The sequence below is a fragment of the Tachypleus tridentatus genome, chromosome 9 (assembly GCF_004210375.1).
Source record: "Tachypleus tridentatus isolate NWPU-2018 chromosome 9, ASM421037v1, whole genome shotgun sequence".
NCBI classification, from domain to species: domain Eukaryota; kingdom Metazoa; phylum Arthropoda; class Merostomata; order Xiphosura; family Limulidae; genus Tachypleus; species Tachypleus tridentatus.
Window position 1 is genome coordinate 164,109,796 of NC_134833.1, and position 22,589 is coordinate 164,132,384.

At 30.9% G+C, this 22,589-nt stretch overlaps 1 protein-coding gene across 1 annotated transcript in view; it reads left to right on the forward strand.

The window, feature by feature from the left end:
• LOC143227560 (ATP-dependent RNA helicase TDRD9-like) overlaps positions 1-22,589 on the forward strand; it is a 136,040-nt gene that overhangs the window by 105,028 nt on the left and 8,423 nt on the right. Inside the window, exons 16-18 of the mRNA XM_076458992.1 lie at positions 74-236; positions 1,880-1,943; positions 4,286-4,349. Of these exons, the coding sequence (XP_076315107.1) occupies positions 74-236; positions 1,880-1,943; positions 4,286-4,349 (291 nt within the window). The remainder of the gene's footprint in view (positions 1-73; positions 237-1,879; positions 1,944-4,285; positions 4,350-22,589) is intronic.

Sequence of the window (22,589 nt, forward strand, 5' to 3'; positions counted from 1 at the left end):
GTCAGGTTTTTGCATATATATTTCTCTACAAGTGGGTTTTCTCGACATCACTGAGTAATTGTTTTTGTTGTAGGTGAATGCCCTTTCCACTGTTTCTGAGGGACGCATCTCTCCACATGATGGAGACTTAACATTTATTGGTTCAGTGATGGCTTTGTTACCATTGGATGTCAGACTGAGCAGGCTGATCATGTTGGGTCATGTTTTTGGCTGCTTAAGAGAATGTATCATTATAGGTAATGCCGTTGTTATTTTGTGTAATATAGAATGCTTATTTAGTGAATGTTTTATTACTACCCTCTCACTACAGGTGCTTAGGGGTGAAAGGGCATGCCATTATTTGCATTACAAATTGTATTGAACTACTGTTTTATTAATGTATGTCAGTAAGTTTGGTATCAACAAGTCAGTATATTATAATTCAAATTTTAGTATTACACATTAGTTAAATTGTTAATTTAAAAGTAAATATTAAAAGAACACATCTAAATATCAGTTTTGAGGGTCATGTGGTATATTTGGTCAGTTTACATTTTATGACACTCATACAGTGCCTGTAGTTTCTTATGAATTAGGAACTCAAATTACTAATATTGACAATCTAAAATATAAAATAAGAAACTCCCATCATTTACTGAGTTATCATTATATTTATCACATCAGCTCTTGTTTTCTCATTTATTTTGGAAGTATTTGTTTACACACTTCCCAGTCTATCTAAAATGTCTAGCCCTAGAAATGCATGTTTTTGGTTGGAGATCAGAGGTAAGATGAAATAGTGATCAGATACTCATGATGTCAGAAAATCACCTCTGTTCAAGAAGTGATGATACCAAATGATAAAAACCCTATATCCTGAGAACTTTTGAAGGGTGGATCGTTCTTCTTCAGAATAAATTCAGATAAGGTATTTACAGTACTTAACAGTGTTATCCAACATGCCTAGACACTCACTTGAAGACATTAAACTTCTGGGTATAGAGATAAATGTTATGTCTAACTGAAACAAGGAAAGTAAAGAAGCTTATTGGATAACACTGTTAAACACTGTAACACCAAGTGGTATTAATCTCAAACCCAGGTCAGTTTATCTCCACAAGTCTCTCAAAAGATTTCTAAAACTGAATTTGTAATTACACTTACTTTACATTATTAGTGTTATTTTTACTTGTATATCCATATACATATATAGATTTGATTTCCTGTATACTGAGCTACATTACTATTTTCTATATATATATATATATATATAGGTTTGTTTCCCTATATACTGAGCTACATTACTATTTTCTATATATATATAGGTTTGATTTCCTGTATATCAGTCTACATTACTATTTTCTCTATTTCCCACCACCTTTTGCTGTTATTTAATTTTAATTTATTTCTATTATTTATCTTAATTTTATCTTGGTTCTTGTTTTGAAAATAATACAGATGGAAGGTACATTTATCCATCTGCTGATGCAAACTTACCTGGAATTAACTTTTGTGTAAGATTTTCTTCTAACATCTGATGTCATGGTGATTTGTAATTAACTTTTGTATTTTGTTGTGTCATATGGTGAATGTTTTGAGAAAGATACCTTGATATTTGTGGTAAACTAAACTAAAAACAAACTTGTCTTTATTACTTCATTTATGTAAATGTTTTATAATAAGTTTGTTTTTCATCATTCATAATCATTTTTTTTCTCACTTTTTGATGTAACTGGTGGTTAGTTGAAGTAAATTGTTTAAGGAATATTTTCATAAAGTGTACAATTTAAATCTTTGGGACTTGGTATGAAAATATTTGATATATTCAATTTTCCTTTATTTTAATATCCTGTAAAAGAGTTATTTGTGATACTTAAAATCTGTTTGTTTCCATTCTCAGCTGCAAGTCTGCATCTTAAGAGCTTTTTCTCTAAGCCTTTTGGAAAACTGCTAGAAGCATACAAGTATGTGTTTTGGATAAAATAGAATAATAAACCTGAAGATTAGGAGTATACTTGAAATATACATACTACTATTCAGTTTTAGAAAATTTAAAATAGAGTGTAAGTTTTGACTGACTGTATAGCTATGACAGGATAATAGATAACTTAAGTTCTGAATGTTCATATGTCACGTGCAAACCTGCACATGAAAATAATGTTTCTGTAAAAAATATTCTTGACTTCATGTTTTAGTTTTTTTCATGACACTTTGCACTCTGGAAAACAAATATTTTCTAACTTGATGTAATTTTTAAAATCTTTTAATGTAGGTAACAAACAACTTTAAATAACTTTTTATTTTCCCAATCTTTTGACTTGTGTCTTTTTTTGAGGGTCTATGAATGTCACAGGCTACAAAACCATGATACCAACAAAAAATAATACAACACTATAAGAATGTAACAGAATGGTGCATGGCAAAACATACTAAAATACTGTGTAATACAACAATATAATGATATAATGGAATGGTGTGTGACAAAACATACTAAAAATATTGTGTAATACGAAACTGTAATGATAGAATGGTGTGTGGCAAAACATACTAAACATATTGTGTAATACAACACTAACAATATAATGGAATGGTGTGGGCAAAACATACTAAAAATATTGTGTAATACAACACTAACGATATAATGGAATGATGTGTGGCAAAACATGCTAAAAATATTGTGTAATACAACACTAACAATATAATGGAATGATGTGTGGCAAAACATGCTAAAAATATTGTGTAATACAACACTGTAACGATATAATGGAATGATGTGTGGCAAAGCATACTAAAAATATTGTGCATTGTTTCATTATATATTTTGAATATTTATATTATTATTGGTTACTATAATATCTAGTCTGTCTTCTACCTATGATATATCTATTGGTAAAGGGCTTAAGCTGAAACATTGAGGAGAACTAATAAATATATATCTAAAGTTGTTTAGTATTGCCTTTAAAGAACAGACTGAATTTTTACAAAATGTTTTACACAATAGTATAGATTTATGTTTATCAGAAACTATCACTGCTTGAGAATATGGAAGTATGTTTTGTGATGTGATCCTGTTTTTCAGTTTGTTTTATTATAATATCCCTACTATTTAAAGGTTTACAATATGCGGCTAACAGTTACTAATACACCTAAGTTTATGGTTTCATTACTACACCCCTACTTTATACAGGGTTACAATATGTGGTCTTAACAGTTACTAATACACCTAAGTTTATGGTTTTATTACTACACCCCTACTTTATACAGGGTTACAGTATGTGGCCTGAACAGTTACTAATACACCCAAGTTTATTGTTTTATTACTACACCCCTACTTTATACAGGGTTACAATATGTGGTCTTAACAGTTACTAATACACCTAAGTTTATGGTTTTATTACTACACCCCTACTTTATACAGGGTTACAATATGTGGCCTGAACAGTTACTAATACACCCAAGTTTATTGTTTTATTACTACACCCCTACTTTATACAGGGTTACAATATGTGTCCTGAATAGTTGGTAATACCTTAGTTTATGGTTTTATTACTACGCCCCTACTTTATACAGGGTTACAATATGTGTCCTGAATAGTTGGTAATACACCTAAGTTTATGGTTTTATTACTACACCCCTACTTTATACAGGGTTACAATATGTGGCCTGAACAGTTACTAATACACCTAAGTTTATGGTTTTATTACTACACCCCTACTTTTTTACAGAGTTACAGTTTGCATCCTGAACAGTTACTAATACACCTTAGTTTATGATTTTATTATAACATCCATACTTTTTTACAGGGTTACAGTATGTGTTCTGAACAATTCAGTGTTTACAGACTCCCAGTATAGCTACATGGTATAAATATTGTAGTTATTTATATTTATACATAACACATGGTATGTTGATTGTAATACATTGTGCATACAGTATCACTCTCAATGATAACATTGTAACTATTCTATCAAGAGCTATACCAATCCAATCTGCATGGAGTCAATGTTTATTCCTGACAGAGAATCATACCTCAACAATGTATGTAATTAAACTCAATTGTTTCTAATAGAACAGAGTTGCTAGGTTTGAGACCTAACATTAACATTATTTCCTTAAGCTGTAGGTCCATATTTAGATCAATTGAACATTGCACTTCATCTTACTAATAAAAGTAACAAGTCGTGATCCAGGAAGAGATTTTAAAACACACATTACAGTAAGTTATTTTTAACATAACTGTTTGAATGTATTGTGTGCACAATATTCAATACATGAAATTATTATTTTCTATTTTCTTTATTTAAAGATCTCGATTGGCATGGGCAGATGGGTCTTTCAGTGATTGTTTAGCTTTTCTTAAAGCTTATAATGTAAGTATCATGCCAGGGAGTATCCATTCTTGTATTAATTATCAATTGTACTTTAAATATCCATTCAAATAGTCTTGTAGAAACCCTACATAAAGTAACAGTATAGATAGCATTCAGTCTTGCAGACATCCTGTATTACCTAACAGTATAGATAGCGTTCAGTCTTGTAGAAATCCTACATTACCGAACAGTATAGAGAGCATTCAGTCTTTAAAATCCTACATTACCTAACAGTATAGAGAGCATTCAGTCTTGTAGAAATTCTACATTAGGTAACAGTATAGAGAGCATTCACTCTTGTAGAAATTCTACATAAAGTAACAGTATAGAGAGCATTCAGTCTTCTAGAAATTCTACAATAGGTAACAATATAAAGAGCATTCAGTCTTGTAGAAATCCTACATAAAGTAACAGTATAGAGAGCATTCAGTCTTGTAGAAATTCTACATTAGGTAACAGTATAGAGAGCATTCAGTCTTGTAGAAATCCTACATAAAGTAACAGTATAGAGAGCATTCAGTCTTGTAGAAATCCTACATAAAGTAACAGTATAGAGAGCATTCAGTCTTGTAGAAATTCTACATTAGGTAACAGTATAAAGAGCATTCAGTCTTTTAAAAATCTTAGATAAAGTAACAGTATAGAGAGCATTCAGTCTTGTAGAAATTCTACATTAGGTAACAGTATAAAGAGCATTCAGTCTTGTAGAAATCTTAGATAAAGTAACAGTATAGAGAGCATTCAGTCTTGTAGAAATCGTACATAAGGTAACAGTATAGAGAGCATTCAGTCTTGTAGAAATCCTACATAAAGTAACAGTATAGAGAGCATTCAGTCTTGTAGAAATTCTACATTAGGTAACAGTATAAAGAGCATTCAGTCTTTAGAAATCTTAGATAAAGTAACAGTATAGAGAGCATTCAGTCTTGTAGAAATTTTACATTAGGTAACAGTATAAAGAGCATTCAGTCTTTTAGAAATCTTAGATAAAGTAACAGTATAGAGAGCATTCAGTCTTTTAGAAATCTTAGATTAAGTAACAGTATAGAGCATTCAGTCTTGTAGAAATCCTACATAAAGTAACAGTATAGAGAGCATTCAGTCTTGTAGAAATTCTACATTAGGTAACAGTATAAAGAGCATTCAGTCTTTTAGAAATCTTAGATAAAGTAACAGTATAGAGAGCATTCAGTCTTGTAGAAATTCTACATTAGGTAACAGTATAGAGAGCATTCACTCTTGTAGAAATTCTACATAAAGTAACAGTATGGAGAGCATTCAGTCTTGTAGAAATCCTACATAAAGTAACAGTATAGAGAGCATTCAGTCTTTTAGAAATCTTAGATAAAGTAACAGTATAGAGAGCATTCAGTCTTGTAGAAATTCTACATTAGGTAACAGTATAAAGAGCATTCAGTCTTTTAGAAATCTTAGATAAAGTAACAGTATAGAGAGCATTCAGTCTTGTAGAAATCGTACATAAGGTAACAGTATAGAGAGCATTCAGTCTTGTAGAAATCCTACATAAAGTAACAGTATAGAGAGCATTCAGTCTTGTAGAAATTCTACATAAGGTAACAGTATAAAGAGCATTCAGTCTTTTAGAAATCTTAGATAAAGTAACAGTATAGAGAGCATTCAGTCTTGTAGAAATTCTACATAAAGTAACAGTATAGAGAGCATTCAGTCTTATAGAAATTTTACATAGATAACAGTATAAAGAGCATTCAGTCTTGTAGAAATTCTACATTAGGTAACAGTATAAAGAGCATTCAGTCTTTTAGAAATCTTAGATAAAGTAACAGTATAGAGAGCATTCAGTCTTGTAGAAATTCTACATTAGGTAACAGTATAAAGAGCATTCAGTCTTTTAGAAATCTTAGATAAAGTAACAGTATACAGAGCATTCAGTCTTGTAGAAATTCTACATTAGGTAACAGTATAAAGAGCATTCAGTCGTTTAGTAATCTTAGATAAAGTAACAGTATAGAGAGCATTCAGTCTTGTAGAAATTCTACATAAAGTAACAGTATAGAGAGCATTCAGTCTTGTAGAAATCCTACATAAAGTAACAGTATAGAGAGCATTCAGTCTTTTAGAAATTCTAAATAAAGTAACAGTATAGAGAGCATTCAGTCTTGTAGAAATTCTACATTAGGTAACAGTATAAAGAGCATTCAGTCTTTTAGAAATCTTAGATAAAGTAACAGTATAGAGAGCATTCAGTCTTGTAGAAATTCTACATTAGGTAACAGTATAGAGAGCATTCAGTCTTGTAGAAATCCTACATAAAGTAACAGTATAGAGAGCATTCAGTCTTGTAGAAATCCTACATAAAGTAACAGTATAGAGAGCATTCAGTCTTGTAGAAATTCTACATAAAGTAACAGTATAGAGAGCATTCAGTCTTGTAGAAATTCTACATTAGGTAACAGTATAAAGAGCATTCAGTCTTTTAAAAATCTTAGATAAAGTAACAGTATAGAGAGCATTCAGTCTTGTAGAAATTCTACATTAGGTAACAGTATAAAGAGCATTCAGTCTTTTAGAAATCTTAGATAAAGTAACAGTATAGAGAGCATTCAGTCTTGTAGAAATCGTACATAAGGTAACAGTATAGAGAGCATTCAGTCTTGTAGAAATCCTACATAAAGTAACAGTATAGAGAGCATTCAGTCTTGTAGAAATTCTACATAAGGTAACAGTATAAAGAGCATTCAGTCTTTTAGAAATCTTAGATAAAGTAACAGTATAGAGAGCATTCAGTCTTGTAGAAATCGTACATAAGGTAACAGTATAGAGAGCATTCAGTCTTGTAGAAATCCTACATAAAGTAACAGTATAGAGAGCATTCAGTCTTGTAGAAATTCTACATTAGGTAACAGTATAAAGAGCCTTCAGTCTTTTAGAAATCTTAGATAAAGTAACAGTATAGAGAGCATTCAGTCTTGTAGAAATTTTACATTAGGTAACAGTATAAAGAGCATTCAGTCTTTTAGAAATCTTAGATAAAGTAACAGTATAGAGAGCATTCAGTCTTTTCAGTAGAAATCTTAGAAGTAACAGTATAGAGAGCATTCAGTCTTGTAGAAATCCTACATAAAGTAACAGTATAGAGAGCATTCAGTCTTGTAGAAATCCTACATAAAGTAACAGTATAGAGAGCATTCAGTCTTGTAGAAATTCTACATTAGGTAACAGTATAAAGAGCATTCAGTCTTTTAGAAATCTTAGATAAAGTAACAGTATAGAGAGCATTCAGTCTTGTAGAAATTCTACATTAGGTAACAGTATAGAGAGCATTCACTCTTGTAGAAATTCTACATAAAGTAACAGTATGGAGAGCATTCAGTCTTGTAGAAATCCTACATAAAGTAACAGTATAGAGAGCATTCAGTCTTTATGAAATCTTAGATAAAGTAACAGTATAGAGAGCATTCAGTCTTGTAGAAATTCTACATTAGGTAACAGTATAAAGAGCATTCAGTCTTTTAGAAATCTTAGATAAAGTAACAGTATAGAGAGCATTCAGTCTTGTAGAAATCGTACATAAGGTAACAGTATAGAGAGCATTCAGTCTTGTAGAAATCCTACATAAAGTAACAGTATAGAGAGCATTCAGTCTTGTAGAAATTCTACATAAGGTAACAGTATAAAGAGCATTCAGTCTTTTAGAAATCTTAGATAAAGTAACAGTATAGAGAGCATTCACTCTTGTAGAAATTCTACATAAAGTAACAGTATAGAGAGCATTCAGTCTTGTAGAAATTCTACATAAAGTAACAGTATAGAGAGCATTCAGTCTTATAGAAATTTTACATAGATAACAGTATAAAGAGCATTCAGTCTTGTAGAAATTCTGCATTAGGTAACAGTATAAAGAGCATTCAGTCTTTTAGAAATCTTAGATAAAGTAACAGTATAGAGAGCATTCAGTCTTGTAGAAATTCTACATAAAGTAACAGTATAGAGAGCATTCAGTCTTGTAGAAATTCTACATTAGGTAACAGTATAAAGAGCATTCAGTCTTTTAGAAATCTTAGATAAAGTAACAGTATAGAGAGCATTCAGTCTTGTAGAAATTCTACATTAGGTAACAGTATAAAGAGCATTCAGTCTTTTAGAAATCTTAGATAAAGTAACAGTATAGAGAGCATTCAGTCTTGTAGAAATCGTACATAAGGTAACAGTATAGAGAGCATTCAGTCTTGTAGAAATCCTACATAAAGTAACAGTATAGAGAGCATTCAGTCTTGTAGAAATTCTACATAAGGTAACAGTATAAAGAGCATTCAGTCTTTTAGAAATCTTAGATAAAGTAACAGTATAGAGAGCATTCAGTCTTGTAGAAATCTCTACATAAGGTAACAGTATAGAGAGCATTCAGTCTTGTAGAAATTTTACATTAGGTAACAGTATAAAGAGCATTCAGTCTTTTAGAAATCTTAGATAAAGTAACAGTATAGAGAGCATTCAGTCTTTTAGAAATCTTAGATTAAGTAACAGTATAGAGAGCATTCAGTCTTGTAGAAATCCTACATAAAGTAACAGTATAGAGAGCATTCAGTCTTGTAGAAATTCTACATTAGGTAACAGTATAAAGAGCATTCAGTCTTTTAGAAATCTTAGATAAAGTAACAGTATAGAGAGCATTCAGTCTTGTAGAAATTCTACATTAGGTAACAGTATAGAGAGCATTCAGTCTTGTAGAAATTCTACATAAAGTAACAGTATAGAGAGCATTCAGTCTTGTAGAAATCCTACATAAAGTAACAGTATAGAGAGCATTCAGTCTTTTAGAAATCTTAGATAAAGTAACAGTATAGAGAGCATTCAGTCTTGTAGAAATTCTACATTAGGTAACAGTATAAAGAGCATTCAGTCTTTTAGAAATCTTAGATAAAGTAACAGTATAGAGAGCATTCAGTCTTGTAGAAATCTACATAAAGGTAACAGTATAGAGAGCATTCAGTCTTGTAGAAATCCTACATAAAGTAACAGTATAAAGAGCATTCAGTCTTGTAGAAATTCTACATAAGGTAACAGTATAAAGAGCATTCAGTCTTTTAGAAATCTTAGATAAAGTAACAGTATAGAGAGCATTCAGTCTTGTAGAAATTCATACATAAAGTAACAGTATAGAGAGCATTCAGTCTTGTAGAAATCCTACATAAAGTAACAGTATAGAGAGCATTCAGTCTTGTAGAAATCCTACATAAAGTAACAGTATAGAGTATAAAGAGCATTCAGTCTTTTAGAAATCTTAGATAAAGTAACAGTATAGAGAGCATTCACTCTTGTAGAAATTCTACATAAAGTAACAGTATAGAGAGCATTCAGTCTTGCAGAAATTCTACATAAAGTAACAGTATAGAGAGCATTCAGTCTTGTAGAAATCCTACATAAAGTAACAGTATAGAGAGCATTCAGTCTTGTAGAAATCCTACATAAAGTAACAGTATAGAGAGCATTCAGTCTTGTAGAAATTCTACATAAAGTAACAGTATAGAGAGCATTCAGTCTTGTAGAAATTCTACATTAGGTAACAGTATAAAGAGCATTCAGTCTTTTTGAAATCTTAGATAAAGTAACAGTATAGAGAGCATTCAGTCTTGTAGAAATTCTACATTAGGTAACAGTATAAAGAGCATTCAGTCTTTAGAAATCTTAGATAAAGTAACAGTATAGAGAGCATTCAGTCTTGTAGAAATTCTACATAAAGTAACAGTATAGAGAGCATTCAGTCTTGTAGAAATCCTACATAAAGTAACAGTATAGAGAGCATTCAGTCTTTTAGAAATTCTAAATAAAGTAACAGTATAGAGAGCATTCAGTCTTGTAGAAATTCTACATTAGGTAACAGAAATCTTAGATAAAGTAACAGTATAAAGAGCATTCAGTCTTTTAGAAATCTTAGATAAAGTAACAGTATAGAGAGCATTCAGTCTTGTAGAAATTCTACATTAGGTAACAGTATAAAGAGCATTCAGTCTTTTAGAAATCTTAGATAAAGTAACAGTATAGAGAGCATTCAGTCTTGTAGAAATTCTACATTAGGTAACAGTATAGAGAGCATTCAGTCTTGTAGAAATTCTACATAAAGTAACAGTATAGAGAGCATTCAGTCTTGTAGAAATCCTACATAAAGTAACAGTATAGAGAGCATTCAGTCTTTTTGAAATCTTAGATAAAGTAACAGTATAGAGAGCATTCAGTCTTGTAGAAATTCTACATTAGGTAACAGTATAAAGAGCATTCAGTCTTTAGAAATCTTAGATAAAGTAACAGTATAGAGAGCATTCAGTCTTGTAGAAATTCTACATAAGGTAACAGTATAGAGAGCATTCAGTCTTGTAGAAATCCTACATAAAGTAACAGTATAGAGAGCATTCAGTCTTGTAGAAATTCTACATAAGGTAACAGTATAAAGAGCATTCAGTCTTTTAGAAATCTTAGATAAAGTAACAGTATAGAGAGCATTCAGTCTTGTAGAAATTCTACATAGTCTTGTAAAATCTTACAACAGTATAGAGAGCATTCAGTCTTGTAGAAATTCTACATAATAGAAATCTTAGATAAAGTAACAGTATAAAGAGCATTCAGTCTTGTAGAAATTCTACATTAGGTAACAGTATAAAGAGCATTCAGTCTTTTAGAAATCTTACATAAAGTAACAGTATAGAGAGCATTCAGTCTTGTAGAAATTCTACATTAGGTAACAGTATAAAGAGCATTCAGTCCTTTAGAAATCTTAGATAAAGTAACAGTATAGAGAGCATTCAGTCTTGTAGAAATTCTACATTAGGTAACAGTATAAAGAGCATTCAGTCTTTTAGAAATCTTAGATAAAGTAACAGTATAGAGAGCATTCAGTCTTGTAGAAATTCTACATAAAGTAACAGTATAGAGAGCATTCAGTCTTGTAGAAATCCTACATAAAGTAACAGTATAGAGAGCATTCAGTCTTGTAGAAATTCTACATAAAGTAACAGTATAGAGAGCATTCAGTCTTGTAGAAATTCTACATTAGGTAACAGTATAAAGAGCATTCAGTCTTTTAGAAATCTTAGATAAAGTAACAGTATAGAGAGCATTCAGTCTTGTAGAAATCTACATCTAACAGTATAGAGCATTCAGTCTTGTAGAAATAACAGTATAGAGAGCATTCAGTCTTGTAGAAATCCTACATAAAGTAACAGTATAGAGCATTCAGTCTTGTAGAAATTACATAAGGTAACAGTATAGAGAGCATAGAGAAATTCTACATAAAGTAACAGTATAGAGAGCATTCAGTCTTGTAGAAATTCTACATTAGGTAACAGTATAAAGAGCATTCAGTCTTTTAGAAATCTTAGATAAAGTAACAGTATAGAGAGCATTCAGTCTTGTAGAAATTCTACATTAGGTAACAGTATAAAGAGCATTCAGTCTTTTAGAAATCTTAGATAAAGTAACAGTATAGAGCATTCAGTCTTGTAGAAATCTACATAAGGTAACAGTATAGAGAGCATTCAGTCTTGTAGTATAGAGAGCATTCAGTCTTGTAGAAATCCTACATAAAGTAACAGTATAGAGAGCATTCAGTCTTGTAGAAATTCTACATAAGGTAACAGTATAAAGAGCATTCAGTCTTTTAGAAATCATTCAGTCTTTTAGAAATAAAGTAACAGTATAGAGAGCATTCAGTCTTGTAGAAATTCTACATAAAGTAACAGTATAGAGAGCATTCAGTCTTGTAGAAATTCTACATTAGGTAACAGAAATACATTCAGTCTTTTAGAAATCTTAGATAACAGTATAGAGAGCATTCAGTCTTGTAGAAATTCTACATTAGGTAACAGTATAAAGAGCATTCAGTCTTTTAGAAATCTTAGATAAAGTAACAGTATAGAGAGCATTCAGTCTTGTAGAAATTCTACATTAGGTAACAGTATAGAGAGCATTCAGTCTTTTAGAAATCTTAGATAAAGTAACAGTATAGAGAGCATTCAGTCTTGTAGAAATTCTACATTAGGTAACAGTATAAAGAGCATTCAGTCTTTTAGAAATCTTAGATAAAGTAACAGTATAGAGAGCATTCAGTCTTGTAGAAATTCTACATAAAGTAACAGTATAGAGAGCATTCAGTCTTGTAGAAATCCTACATAAAGTAACAGTATAGAGAGCATTCAGTCTTTTAGAAATTCTACATAAAGTAACAGTATAGAGAGCATTCAGTCTTGTAGAAATTCTACATTAGGTAACAGTATAAAGAGCATTCAGTCTTTTAGAAATCTTAGATAAAGTAACAGTATAGAGAGCATTCAGTCTTGTAGAAATTCTACATTAGGTAACAGTATAGAGAGCATTCAGTCTTGTAGAAATCCTACATAAAGTAACAGTATAGAGAGCATTCAGTCTTGTAGAAATCCTACATAAAGTAACAGTATAGAGAGCATTCAGTCTTGTAGAAATTCTACATAAAGTAACAGTATAGAGAGCATTCAGTCTTGTAGAAATTCTACATTAGGTAACAGTATAAAGAGCATTCAGTCTTTTAGAAATCTTAGATAAAGTAACAGTATAGAGAGCATTCAGTCTTGTAGAAATTCTACATTAGGTAACAGTATAAAGAGCATTCAGTCTTTTAGAAATCTTAGATAAAGTAACAGTATAGAGAGCATTCAGTCTTGTAGAAATTCTACATAAGGTAACAGTATAGAGAGCATTCAGTCTTGTAGAAATCCTACATAAAGTAACAGTATAGAGAGCATTCAGTCTTGTAGAAATTCTACATAAGGTAACAGTATAAAGAGCATTCAGTCTTTTAGAAATCTTAGATAAAGTAACAGTATAGAGAGCATTCAGTCTTGTAGAAATTCTACATTAGGTAACAGTATAGAGAGCATTCAGTCTTGTAGAAATTCTACATAAGGTAACAGTATAGAGAGCATTCAGTCTTGTAGAAATTTTACATAGATAACAGTATAAAGAGCATTCAGTCTTGTAGAAATTCTACATTAGGTAACAGTATAAAGAGCATTCAGTCTTTTAGAAATCTTAGATAAAGTAACAGTATAGAGAGCATTCAGTCTTTTAGAAATCTTAGATAAAGTAACAGTATAGAGAGCATTCAGTCTTGTAGAAATTCTACATTAGGTAACAGTATAAAGAGCATTCAGTCTTTTAGAAATCTTAGATAAAGTAACAGTATAGAGAGCATTCAGTCTTGTAGAAATCTTACATTAAAGTAACAGTATAGAGAGCATTCAGTCTTGTAGAAATCCTACATAAAGTAACAGTATAGAGAGCATTCAGTCTTGTAGAAATCTTAGATTAAAGTAACAGTATAGAGAGCATTCAGTCTTGTAGAAATCTTAGATAAAGTAACAGTATAGAGAGCATTCAGTCTTGTAGAAATTCTACATTAGGTAACAGTATAAAGAGCATTCAGTCTTTTAGAAATCTTAGATAAAGTAACAGTATAGAGAGCATTCAGTCTTTTAGAAATCTTAGATTAAGTAACAGTATAGAGAGCATTCAGTCTTGTAGAAATTCTACATAAGGTAACAGTATAAAGAGCATTCAGTCTTTTAGAAATCTTAGATAAAGTAACAGTATAGAGAGCATTCAGTCTTTTAGAAATCTTAGATTAAGTAACAGTATAGAGAGCATTCAGTCTTGTAGAAATCCTACATAAAGTAACAGTATAGAGAGCATTCAGTCTTGTAGAAATCTTACATTAAAGTAACAGTATAGAGAGCATTCAGTCTTGTAGAAATCCTACATAAAGTAACAGTATAGAGAGCATTCAGTCTTGTAGAAATCCTACATAAAGTAACAGTATAGAGAGCATTCAGTCTTGTAGAAATTCTACATAAAGGTAACAGTATAGAGAGCATTCAGTCTTTTAGAAATCTTAGATAAAGTAACAGTATAAAGAGCATTCAGTCTTTTAGAAATCTTAGATAAAGTAACAGTATAGAGAGCATTCAGTCTTGTAGAAATTCTACATTAGGTAACAGTATAATGAGCATTCAGTCTTTTAGAAATCTTAGATTAAGTAACAGTATAGAGAGCATTCAGTCTTGTAGAAATCCTACATAAAGTAACAGTATAGAGAGCATTCAGTCTTGTAGAAATTCTACATTAGGTAACAGTATAAAGAGCATTCAGTCTTTTAGAAATCTTAGATAAAGTAACAGTATAAAGAGCATTCAGTCTTTTAGAAATCTTAGATAAAGTAACAGTATAGAGAGCATTCAGTCTTGTAGAAATTCTACATTAGGTAACAGTATAAGAGCATTCAGTCTTTTAGAAATCTTAGATAAAGTAACAGTATAGAGAGCATTCAGTCTTGTAGAAATCCTACATAAAGTAACAGTATAGAGAGCATTCAGTCTTGTAGAAATTCTACATTAGGTAACAGTATAAAGAGCATTCAGTCTTTTAGAAATCTTAGATAAAGTAACAGTATAGAGAGCATTCAGTCTTGTAGAAATTCTACATTAGGTAACAGTATAAAGAGCATTCAGTCTTTTAGAAATCTTAGATAAAGTAACAGTATAGAGAGCATTCAGTCTTTTAGAAATCTTAGATTAAGTAACAGTATAGAGAGCATTCAGTCTTGTAGAAATCCTACATAAAGTAACAGTATAGAGAGCATTCAGTCTTGTAGAAATCTTACATAAAGTAACAGTATAGAGAGCATTCAGTCTTGTAGAAATCCTACATAAAGTAACAGTATAGAGAGCATTCAGTCTTGTAGAAATCCTACATAAAGTAACAGTATAGAGAGCATTCAGTCTTGTAGAAATTCTACATTAGGTAACAGTATAGAGAGCATTCAGTCTTTTAGAAATCTTAGATAAAGTAACAGTATAAAGAGCATTCAGTCTTTTAGAAATCTTAGATAAAGTAACAGTATAGAGAGCATTCAGTCTTGTAGAAATTCTACATTAGGTAACAGTATAATGAGCATTCAGTCTTTTAGAAATCTTAGATTAAGTAACAGTATAGAGAGCATTCAGTCTTGTAGAAATTCTACATTAGGTAACAGTATAAAGAGCATTCAGTCTTTTAGAAATCTTAGATAAAGTAACAGTATAGAGAGCATTCAGTCTTGTAGAAATTCTACATTAGGTAACAGTATAGAGAGCATTCAGTCTTGTAGAAATCTACATAAAGTAACAGTATAGAGAGCATTCAGTCTTGTAGAAATCCTACATAAAGTAACAGTATAGAGAGCATTCAGTCTTGTAGAAATCTTACATAAAGTAACAGTATAGAGAGCATTCAGTCTTGTAGAAATCCTACATAAAGTAACAGTATAGAGAGCATTCAGTCTTGTAGAAATTCTACATTAAGTAACAGTATAGAGAGCATTCAGTCTTGTAGAAATTCTACATAAAGTAACAGTATAGAGAGCATTCAGTCTTGTAGAAATCCTACATAAAGTAACAGTATAGAGAGCATTCAGTCTTGTAGAAATCCTACATAAAGTAACAGTATAGAGAGCATTCAGTCTTGTAGAAATCCTACATAAAGTAACAGTATAGAGAGCATTCAGTCTTGTAGAAATCCTACATAAAGTAACAGTATAGAGAGCATTCAGTCTTGTAGAAATCCTACATAAAGTAACAGTATAGAGAGCATTCAGTCTTGTAGAAATTCTACATTAGGTAACAGTATAAAGAGCATTCAGTCTTTTAGAAATCTTAGATTAAGTAACAGTATAGAGAGCATTCAGTCTTGTAGAAATCCTACATAAAGTAACAGTATAGAGAGCATTCAGTCTTGTAGAAATTCTACATTAGGTAACAGTATAAAGAGCATTCAGTCTTTTAGAAATCTTAGATAAAGTAACAGTATAGAGAGCATTCAGTCTTGTAGAAATTCTACATTAGGTAACAGTATAAAGAGCATTCAGTCTTTTAGAAATCTTAGATTAAGTAACAGTATAGAGAGCATTCAGTCTTGTAGAAATCCTACATAAAGTAACAGTATAGAGAGCATTCAGTCTTGTAGAAATTCTACATTAGGTAACAGTATAAAGAGCATTCAGTCTTTTAGAAATCTTAGATTAAGTAACAGTATAGAGAGCATTCAGTCTTGTAGAAATTCTACATTAGGTAACAGTATAAAGAGCATTCAGTCTTTTAGAAATCTTAGATAAAGTAACAGTATAGAGAGCATTCAGTCTTGTAGAAATTCTACATTAGGTAACAGTATAAAGAGCATTCAGTCTTTTAGAAATCGTACATAAGGTAACAGTATAGAGAGCATTCAGTCTTGTAGAAATCCTACATAAAGTAACAGTATAGAGAGCATTCAGTCTTGTAGAAATTCTACATCAGGTAACAGTATAAAGAGCATTCAGTCTTTTAGAAATCTTAGATAAAGTAACAGTATAGAGAGCATTCAGTCTTGTAGAAATTCTACATTAGGTAACAGTATAGAGAGCATTCACTCTTGTAGAAATTCTACATAAAGTAACAGTATAGAGAGCATTCAGTCTTATAGAAATTTTACATAGATAACAGTATAAAGAGCATTCAGTCTTGTAGAAATTCTACATTAGGTAACAGTATAAAGAGCATTCAGTCTTTTAGAAATCTTAGATAAAGTAACAGTATAGAGAGCATTCAGTCTTGTAGAAATTTTACATTAGGTAACAGTATAAAGAGCATTCAGTCTTTTAGAAATCTTAGATAAAGTAACAGTATAGAGAGCATTCAGTCTTTTAGAAATCTTAGATTAAGTAACAGTATAGAGAGCATTCAGTCTTGTAGAAATCCTACATAAAGTAACAGTATAGAGGGCATTCAGTCTTGTAGAAATCTTAGATTAAGTAACAGTATAGAGAGCATTCAGTCTTGTAGAAATCCTACATAAAGTAACAGTATAGAGAGCATTCAGTCTTGTAGAAATTCTACATTAGGTAACAGTATAAAGAACATTCAGTCTTTTAGAAATCGTACATAAGGTAACAGTATAGAGAGCATTCAGTCTTGTAGAAATCCTACATAAGGTAACAGTATAGAGAGCATTCAGTCTTGTAGAAATCCTACATAAAGTAACAGTATAGAGAGCATTCAGTCTTGTAGAAATTCTACATCAGGTAACAGTATAAAGAGCATTCAGTCTTTTAGAAATCTTAGATAAAGTAACAGTATAGAGAGCATTCAGTCTTGTAGAAATCGTACATAAAGGTAACAGTATAGAGAGCATTCAGTCTTGTAGAAATCCTACATAAAGTAACAGTATAGAGAGCATTCAGTCTTGTAGAAATTCTACATCAGGTAACAGTATAAAGAGCATTCAGTCTTTTAGAAATCTTAGATAAAGTAACAGTATAGAGAGCATTCAGTCTTGTAGAAATCTACATAAAGGTAACAGTATAGAGAGCATTCAGTCTTGTAGAAATCCTACATAAAGTAACAGTATAGAGAGCATTCAGTCTTGTAGAAATTCTACATTAGGTAACAGTATAAAGAGCATTCAGTCTTTTAGAAATCTTAGATAAAGTAACAGTATAGAGAGCATTCAGTCTTGTAGAAATCCTACATAAAGTAACAGTATAGAGAGCATTCAGTCTTGTAGAAATTCTACATAAGGTAACAGTATAAAGAGCATTCAGTCTTTTAGAAATCTTAGATAAAGTAACAGTATAAAGAGCATTCAGTCTTTTAGAAATCTTAGATAAAGTAACAGTATAGAGAGCATTCAGTCTTGTAGAAATCGTACATAAGGTAACAGTATAGAGAGCATTCAGTCTTGTAGAAATCCTACATAAAGTAACAGTATAGAGAGCATTCAGTCTTGTAGAAATTCTACATTAGGTAACAGTATAAAGAGCATTCAGTCTTTTAGAAATCTTAGATAAAGTAACAGTATAGAGAGCATTCAGTCTTGTAGAAATTCTACATTAGGTAACAGTATAGAGAGCATTCAGTCTTGTAGAAATTTTACATTAGGTAACAGTATAAAGAGCATTCAGTCTTTTAGAAATCTTAGATAAAGTAACAGTATAGAGAGCATTCAGTCTTTTAGAAATCTTAGATTAAGTAACAGTATAGAGAGCATTCAGTCTTGTAGAAATCCTACATAAAGTAACAGTATAGAGAGCATTCAGTCTTGTAGAAATTCTACATTAGGTAACAGTATAAAGAGCATTCAGTCTTTTAGAAATCTTAGATAAAGTAACAGTATAGAGAGCATTCAGTCTTGTAGAAATTCTACATTAGGTAACAGTATAGAGAGCATTCACTCTTCTAGAAATTCTACATAAAGTAACAGTATGGAGAGCATTCAGTCTTGTAGAAATCCTACATAAAGTAACAGTATAGAGAGCATTCAGTCTTTTTGAAATCTTAGATAAAGTAACAGTATAGAGAGCATTCAGTCTTGTAGAAATTCTACATTAGGTAACAGTATAAAGAGCATTCAGTCTTTTAGAAATCTTAGATAAAGTAACAGTATAGAGAGCATTCAGTCTTGTAGAAATCGTACATAAGGTAACAGTATAGAGAGCATTCAGTCTTGTAGAAATCCTACATAAAGTAACAGTATAGAGAGCATTCAGTCTTGTAGAAATTCTACATAAGGTAACAGTATAAAGAGCATTCAGTCTTGTAGAAATTCTACATAAGGTAACAGTATAAAGAGCATTCAGTCTTTTAGAAATCTTAGATAAAGTAACAGTATAGAGAGCATTCACTCTTGTAGAAATTCTACATAAAGTAACAGTATAGAGAGCATTCAGTCTTATAGAAATTTTACATAGATAACAGTATAAAGAGCATTCAGTCTTGTAGAAATTCTACATTAGGTAACAGTATAAAGAGCATTCAGTCTTGTAGAAATCTTAGATAAAGTAACAGTATAGAGAGCATTCAGTCTTGTAGAAATTCTACATTAGGTAACAGTATAAAGAGCATTCAGTCTTTTAGAAATCTTAGATAAAGTAACAGTATAGAGAGCATTCAGTCTTGTAGAAATTCTACATTAGGTAACAGTATAAAGAGCATTCAGTCGTTTAGTAATCTTAGATAAAGTAACAGTATAGAGAGCATTCAGTCTTGTAGAAATTCTACATAAAGTAACAGTATAGAGAGCATTCAGTCTTGTAGAAATCCTACATAAAGTAACAGTATAGAGAGCATTCAGTCTTTTAGAAATTCTAAATAAAGTAACAGTATAGAGAGCATTCAGTCTTGTAGAAATTCTACATTAGGTAACAGTATAAAGAGCATTCAGTCTTTTAGAAATCTTAGATAAAGTAACAGTATAGAGAGCATTCAGTCTTGTAGAAATTCTACATTAGGTAACAGTATAGAGAGCATTCAGTCTTGTAGAAATCCTACATAAAGTAACAGCATAGAGAGCATTCAGTCTTGTAGAAATCCTACATAAAGTAACAGTATAGAGAGCATTCAGTCTTGTAGAAATTCTACATAAAGTAACAGTATAGAGAGCATTCAGTCTTGTAGAAATTCTACATTAGGTAACAGTATAAAGAGCATTCAGTCTTTTAAAAATCTTAGATAAAGTAACAGTATAGAGAGCATTCAGTCTTGTAGAAATTCTACATTAGGTAACAGTATAAAGAGCATTCAGTCTTTTAGAAATCTTAGATAAAGTAACAGTATAGAGAGCATTCAGTCTTGTAGAAATCGTACATAAGGTAACAGTATAGAGAGCATTCAGTCTTGTAGAAATCCTACATAAAGTAACAGTATAGAGAGCATTCAGTCTTGTAGAAATTTTACATCAGGTAACAGTATAAAGAGCATTCAGTCTTTTAGAAATCTTAGATAAAGTAACAGTATAGAGAGCATTCAGTCTTGTAGAAATTCTACATTAGGTAACAGTATAGAGAGCATTCACTCTTGTAGAAATTCTACATAAAGTAACAGTATAGAGAGCATTCAGTCTTATAGAAATTTTACATAGATAACAGTATAAAGAGCATTCAGTCTTGTAGAAATCCTACATAAAGTAACAGTATAGAGGGCATTCAGTCTTGTAGAAATCTTAGATTAAGTAACAGTATAGAGAGCATTCAGTCTTGTAGAAATTTTACATTAGGTAACAGTATAAAGAGCATTCAGTCTTTTAGAAATCTTAGATAAAGTAACAGTATAGAGAGCATTCAGTCTTGTAGAAATCCTACATAAAGTAACAGTATAGAAAGCATTCAGTCTTGTAGAAATTCTACATTAGGTAACAGTATAAAGAGCATTCAGTCTTTTAGAAATCTTAGATTAAGTAACAGTATAGAGAGCATTCAGTCTTGTAGAAATCCTACATAAAGTAACAGTATAGAGAGCATTCAGTCTTGTAGAAATTCTACATTAGGTAACAGTATAAAGAGCATTCAGTCTTTTAGAAATCTTAGATAAAGTAACAGTATAGAGAGCATTCAGTCTTGTAGAAATTCTACATTAGGTAACAGTATAAAGAGCATTCAGTCTTTTAGAAATCTTAGATTAAGTAACAGTATAGAGAGCATTCAGTCTTGTAGAAATCCTACATAAAGTAACAGTATAGAGAGCATTCAGTCTTGTAGAAATTCTACATTAGGTAACAGTATAAAGAGCATTCAGTCTTTTAGAAATCTTAGATTAAGTAACAGTATAGAGAGCATTCAGTCTTGTAGAAATTCTACATTAGGTAACAGTATAAAGAGCATTCAGTCTTTTAGAAATCTTAGATAAAGTAACAGTATAGAGAGCATTCAGTCTTGTAGAAATTCTACATTAGGTAACAGTATAAAGAGCATTCAGTCTTTTAGAAATCGTACATAAGGTAACAGTATAGAGAGCATTCAGTCTTGTAGAAATCCTACATAAAGTAACAGTATAGAGAGCATTCAGTCTTGTAGAAATTCTACATCAGGTAACAGTATAAAGAGCATTCAGTCTTTTAGAAATCTTAGATAAAGTAACAGTATAGAGAGCATTCAGTCTTGTAGAAATTCTACATTAGGTAACAGTATAGAGAGCATTCAGTCTTGTAGAAATTCTACATAAAGTAACAGTATAGAGAGCATTCAGTCTTATAGAAATTTTACATAGATAACAGTATAAAGAGCATTCAGTCTTGTAGAAATTCTACATTAGGTAACAGTATAAAGAGCCTTCAGTCTTTTAGAAATCTTAGATAAAGTAACAGTATAGAGAGCATTCAGTCTTGTAGAAATTTTACATTAGGTAACAGTATAAAGAGCATTCAGTCTTTTAGAAATCTTAGATAAAGTAACAGTATAGAGAGCATTCAGTCTTTTAGAAATCTTAGATTAAGTAACAGTATAGAGAGCATTCAGTCTTGTAGAAATCCTACATAAAGTAACAGTATAGAGGGCATTCAGTCTTGTAGAAATCTTAGATTAAGTAACAGTATAGAGAGCATTCAGTCTTGTAGAAATCCTACATAAAGTAACAGTATAGAGAGCATTCAGTCTTGTAGAAATTCTACATTAGGTAACAGTATAAAGAACATTCAGTCTTTTAGAAATCGTACATAAGGTAACAGTATAGAGAGCATTCAGTCTTGTAGAAATCCTACATAAGGTAACAGTATAGAGAGCATTCAGTCTTGTAGAAATCCTACATAAAGTAACAGTATAGAGAGCATTCAGTCTTGTAGAAATTCTACATCAGGTAACAGTATAAAGAGCATTCAGTCTTTTAGAAATCTTAGATAAAGTAACAGTATAGAGAGCATTCAGTCTTGTAGAAATCTACATAAGGTAACAGTATAGAGAGCATTCAGTCTTGTAGAAATCCTACATAAAGTAACAGTATAGAGAGCATTCAGTCTTGTAGAAATTCTACATCAGGTAACAGTATAAAGAGCATTCAGTCTTTTAGAAATCTTAGATAAAGTAACAGTATAGAGAGCATTCAGTCTTGTAGAAATCGTACATAAGGTAACAGTATAGAGAGCATTCAGTCTTGTAGAAATCCTACATAAAGTAACAGTATAGAGAGCATTCAGTCTTGTAGAAATTCTACATTAGGTAACAGTATAAAGAGCATTCAGTCTTTTAGAAATCTTAGATAAAGTAACAGTATAGAGAGCATTCAGTCTTGTAGAAATCCTACATAAAGTAACAGTATAGAGAGCATTCAGTCTTGTAGAAATTCTACATAAGGTAACAGTATAAAGAGCATTCAGTCTTTTAGAAATCTTAGATAAAGTAACAGTATAAAGAGCATTCAGTCTTTTAGAAATCTTAGATAAAGTAACAGTATAGAG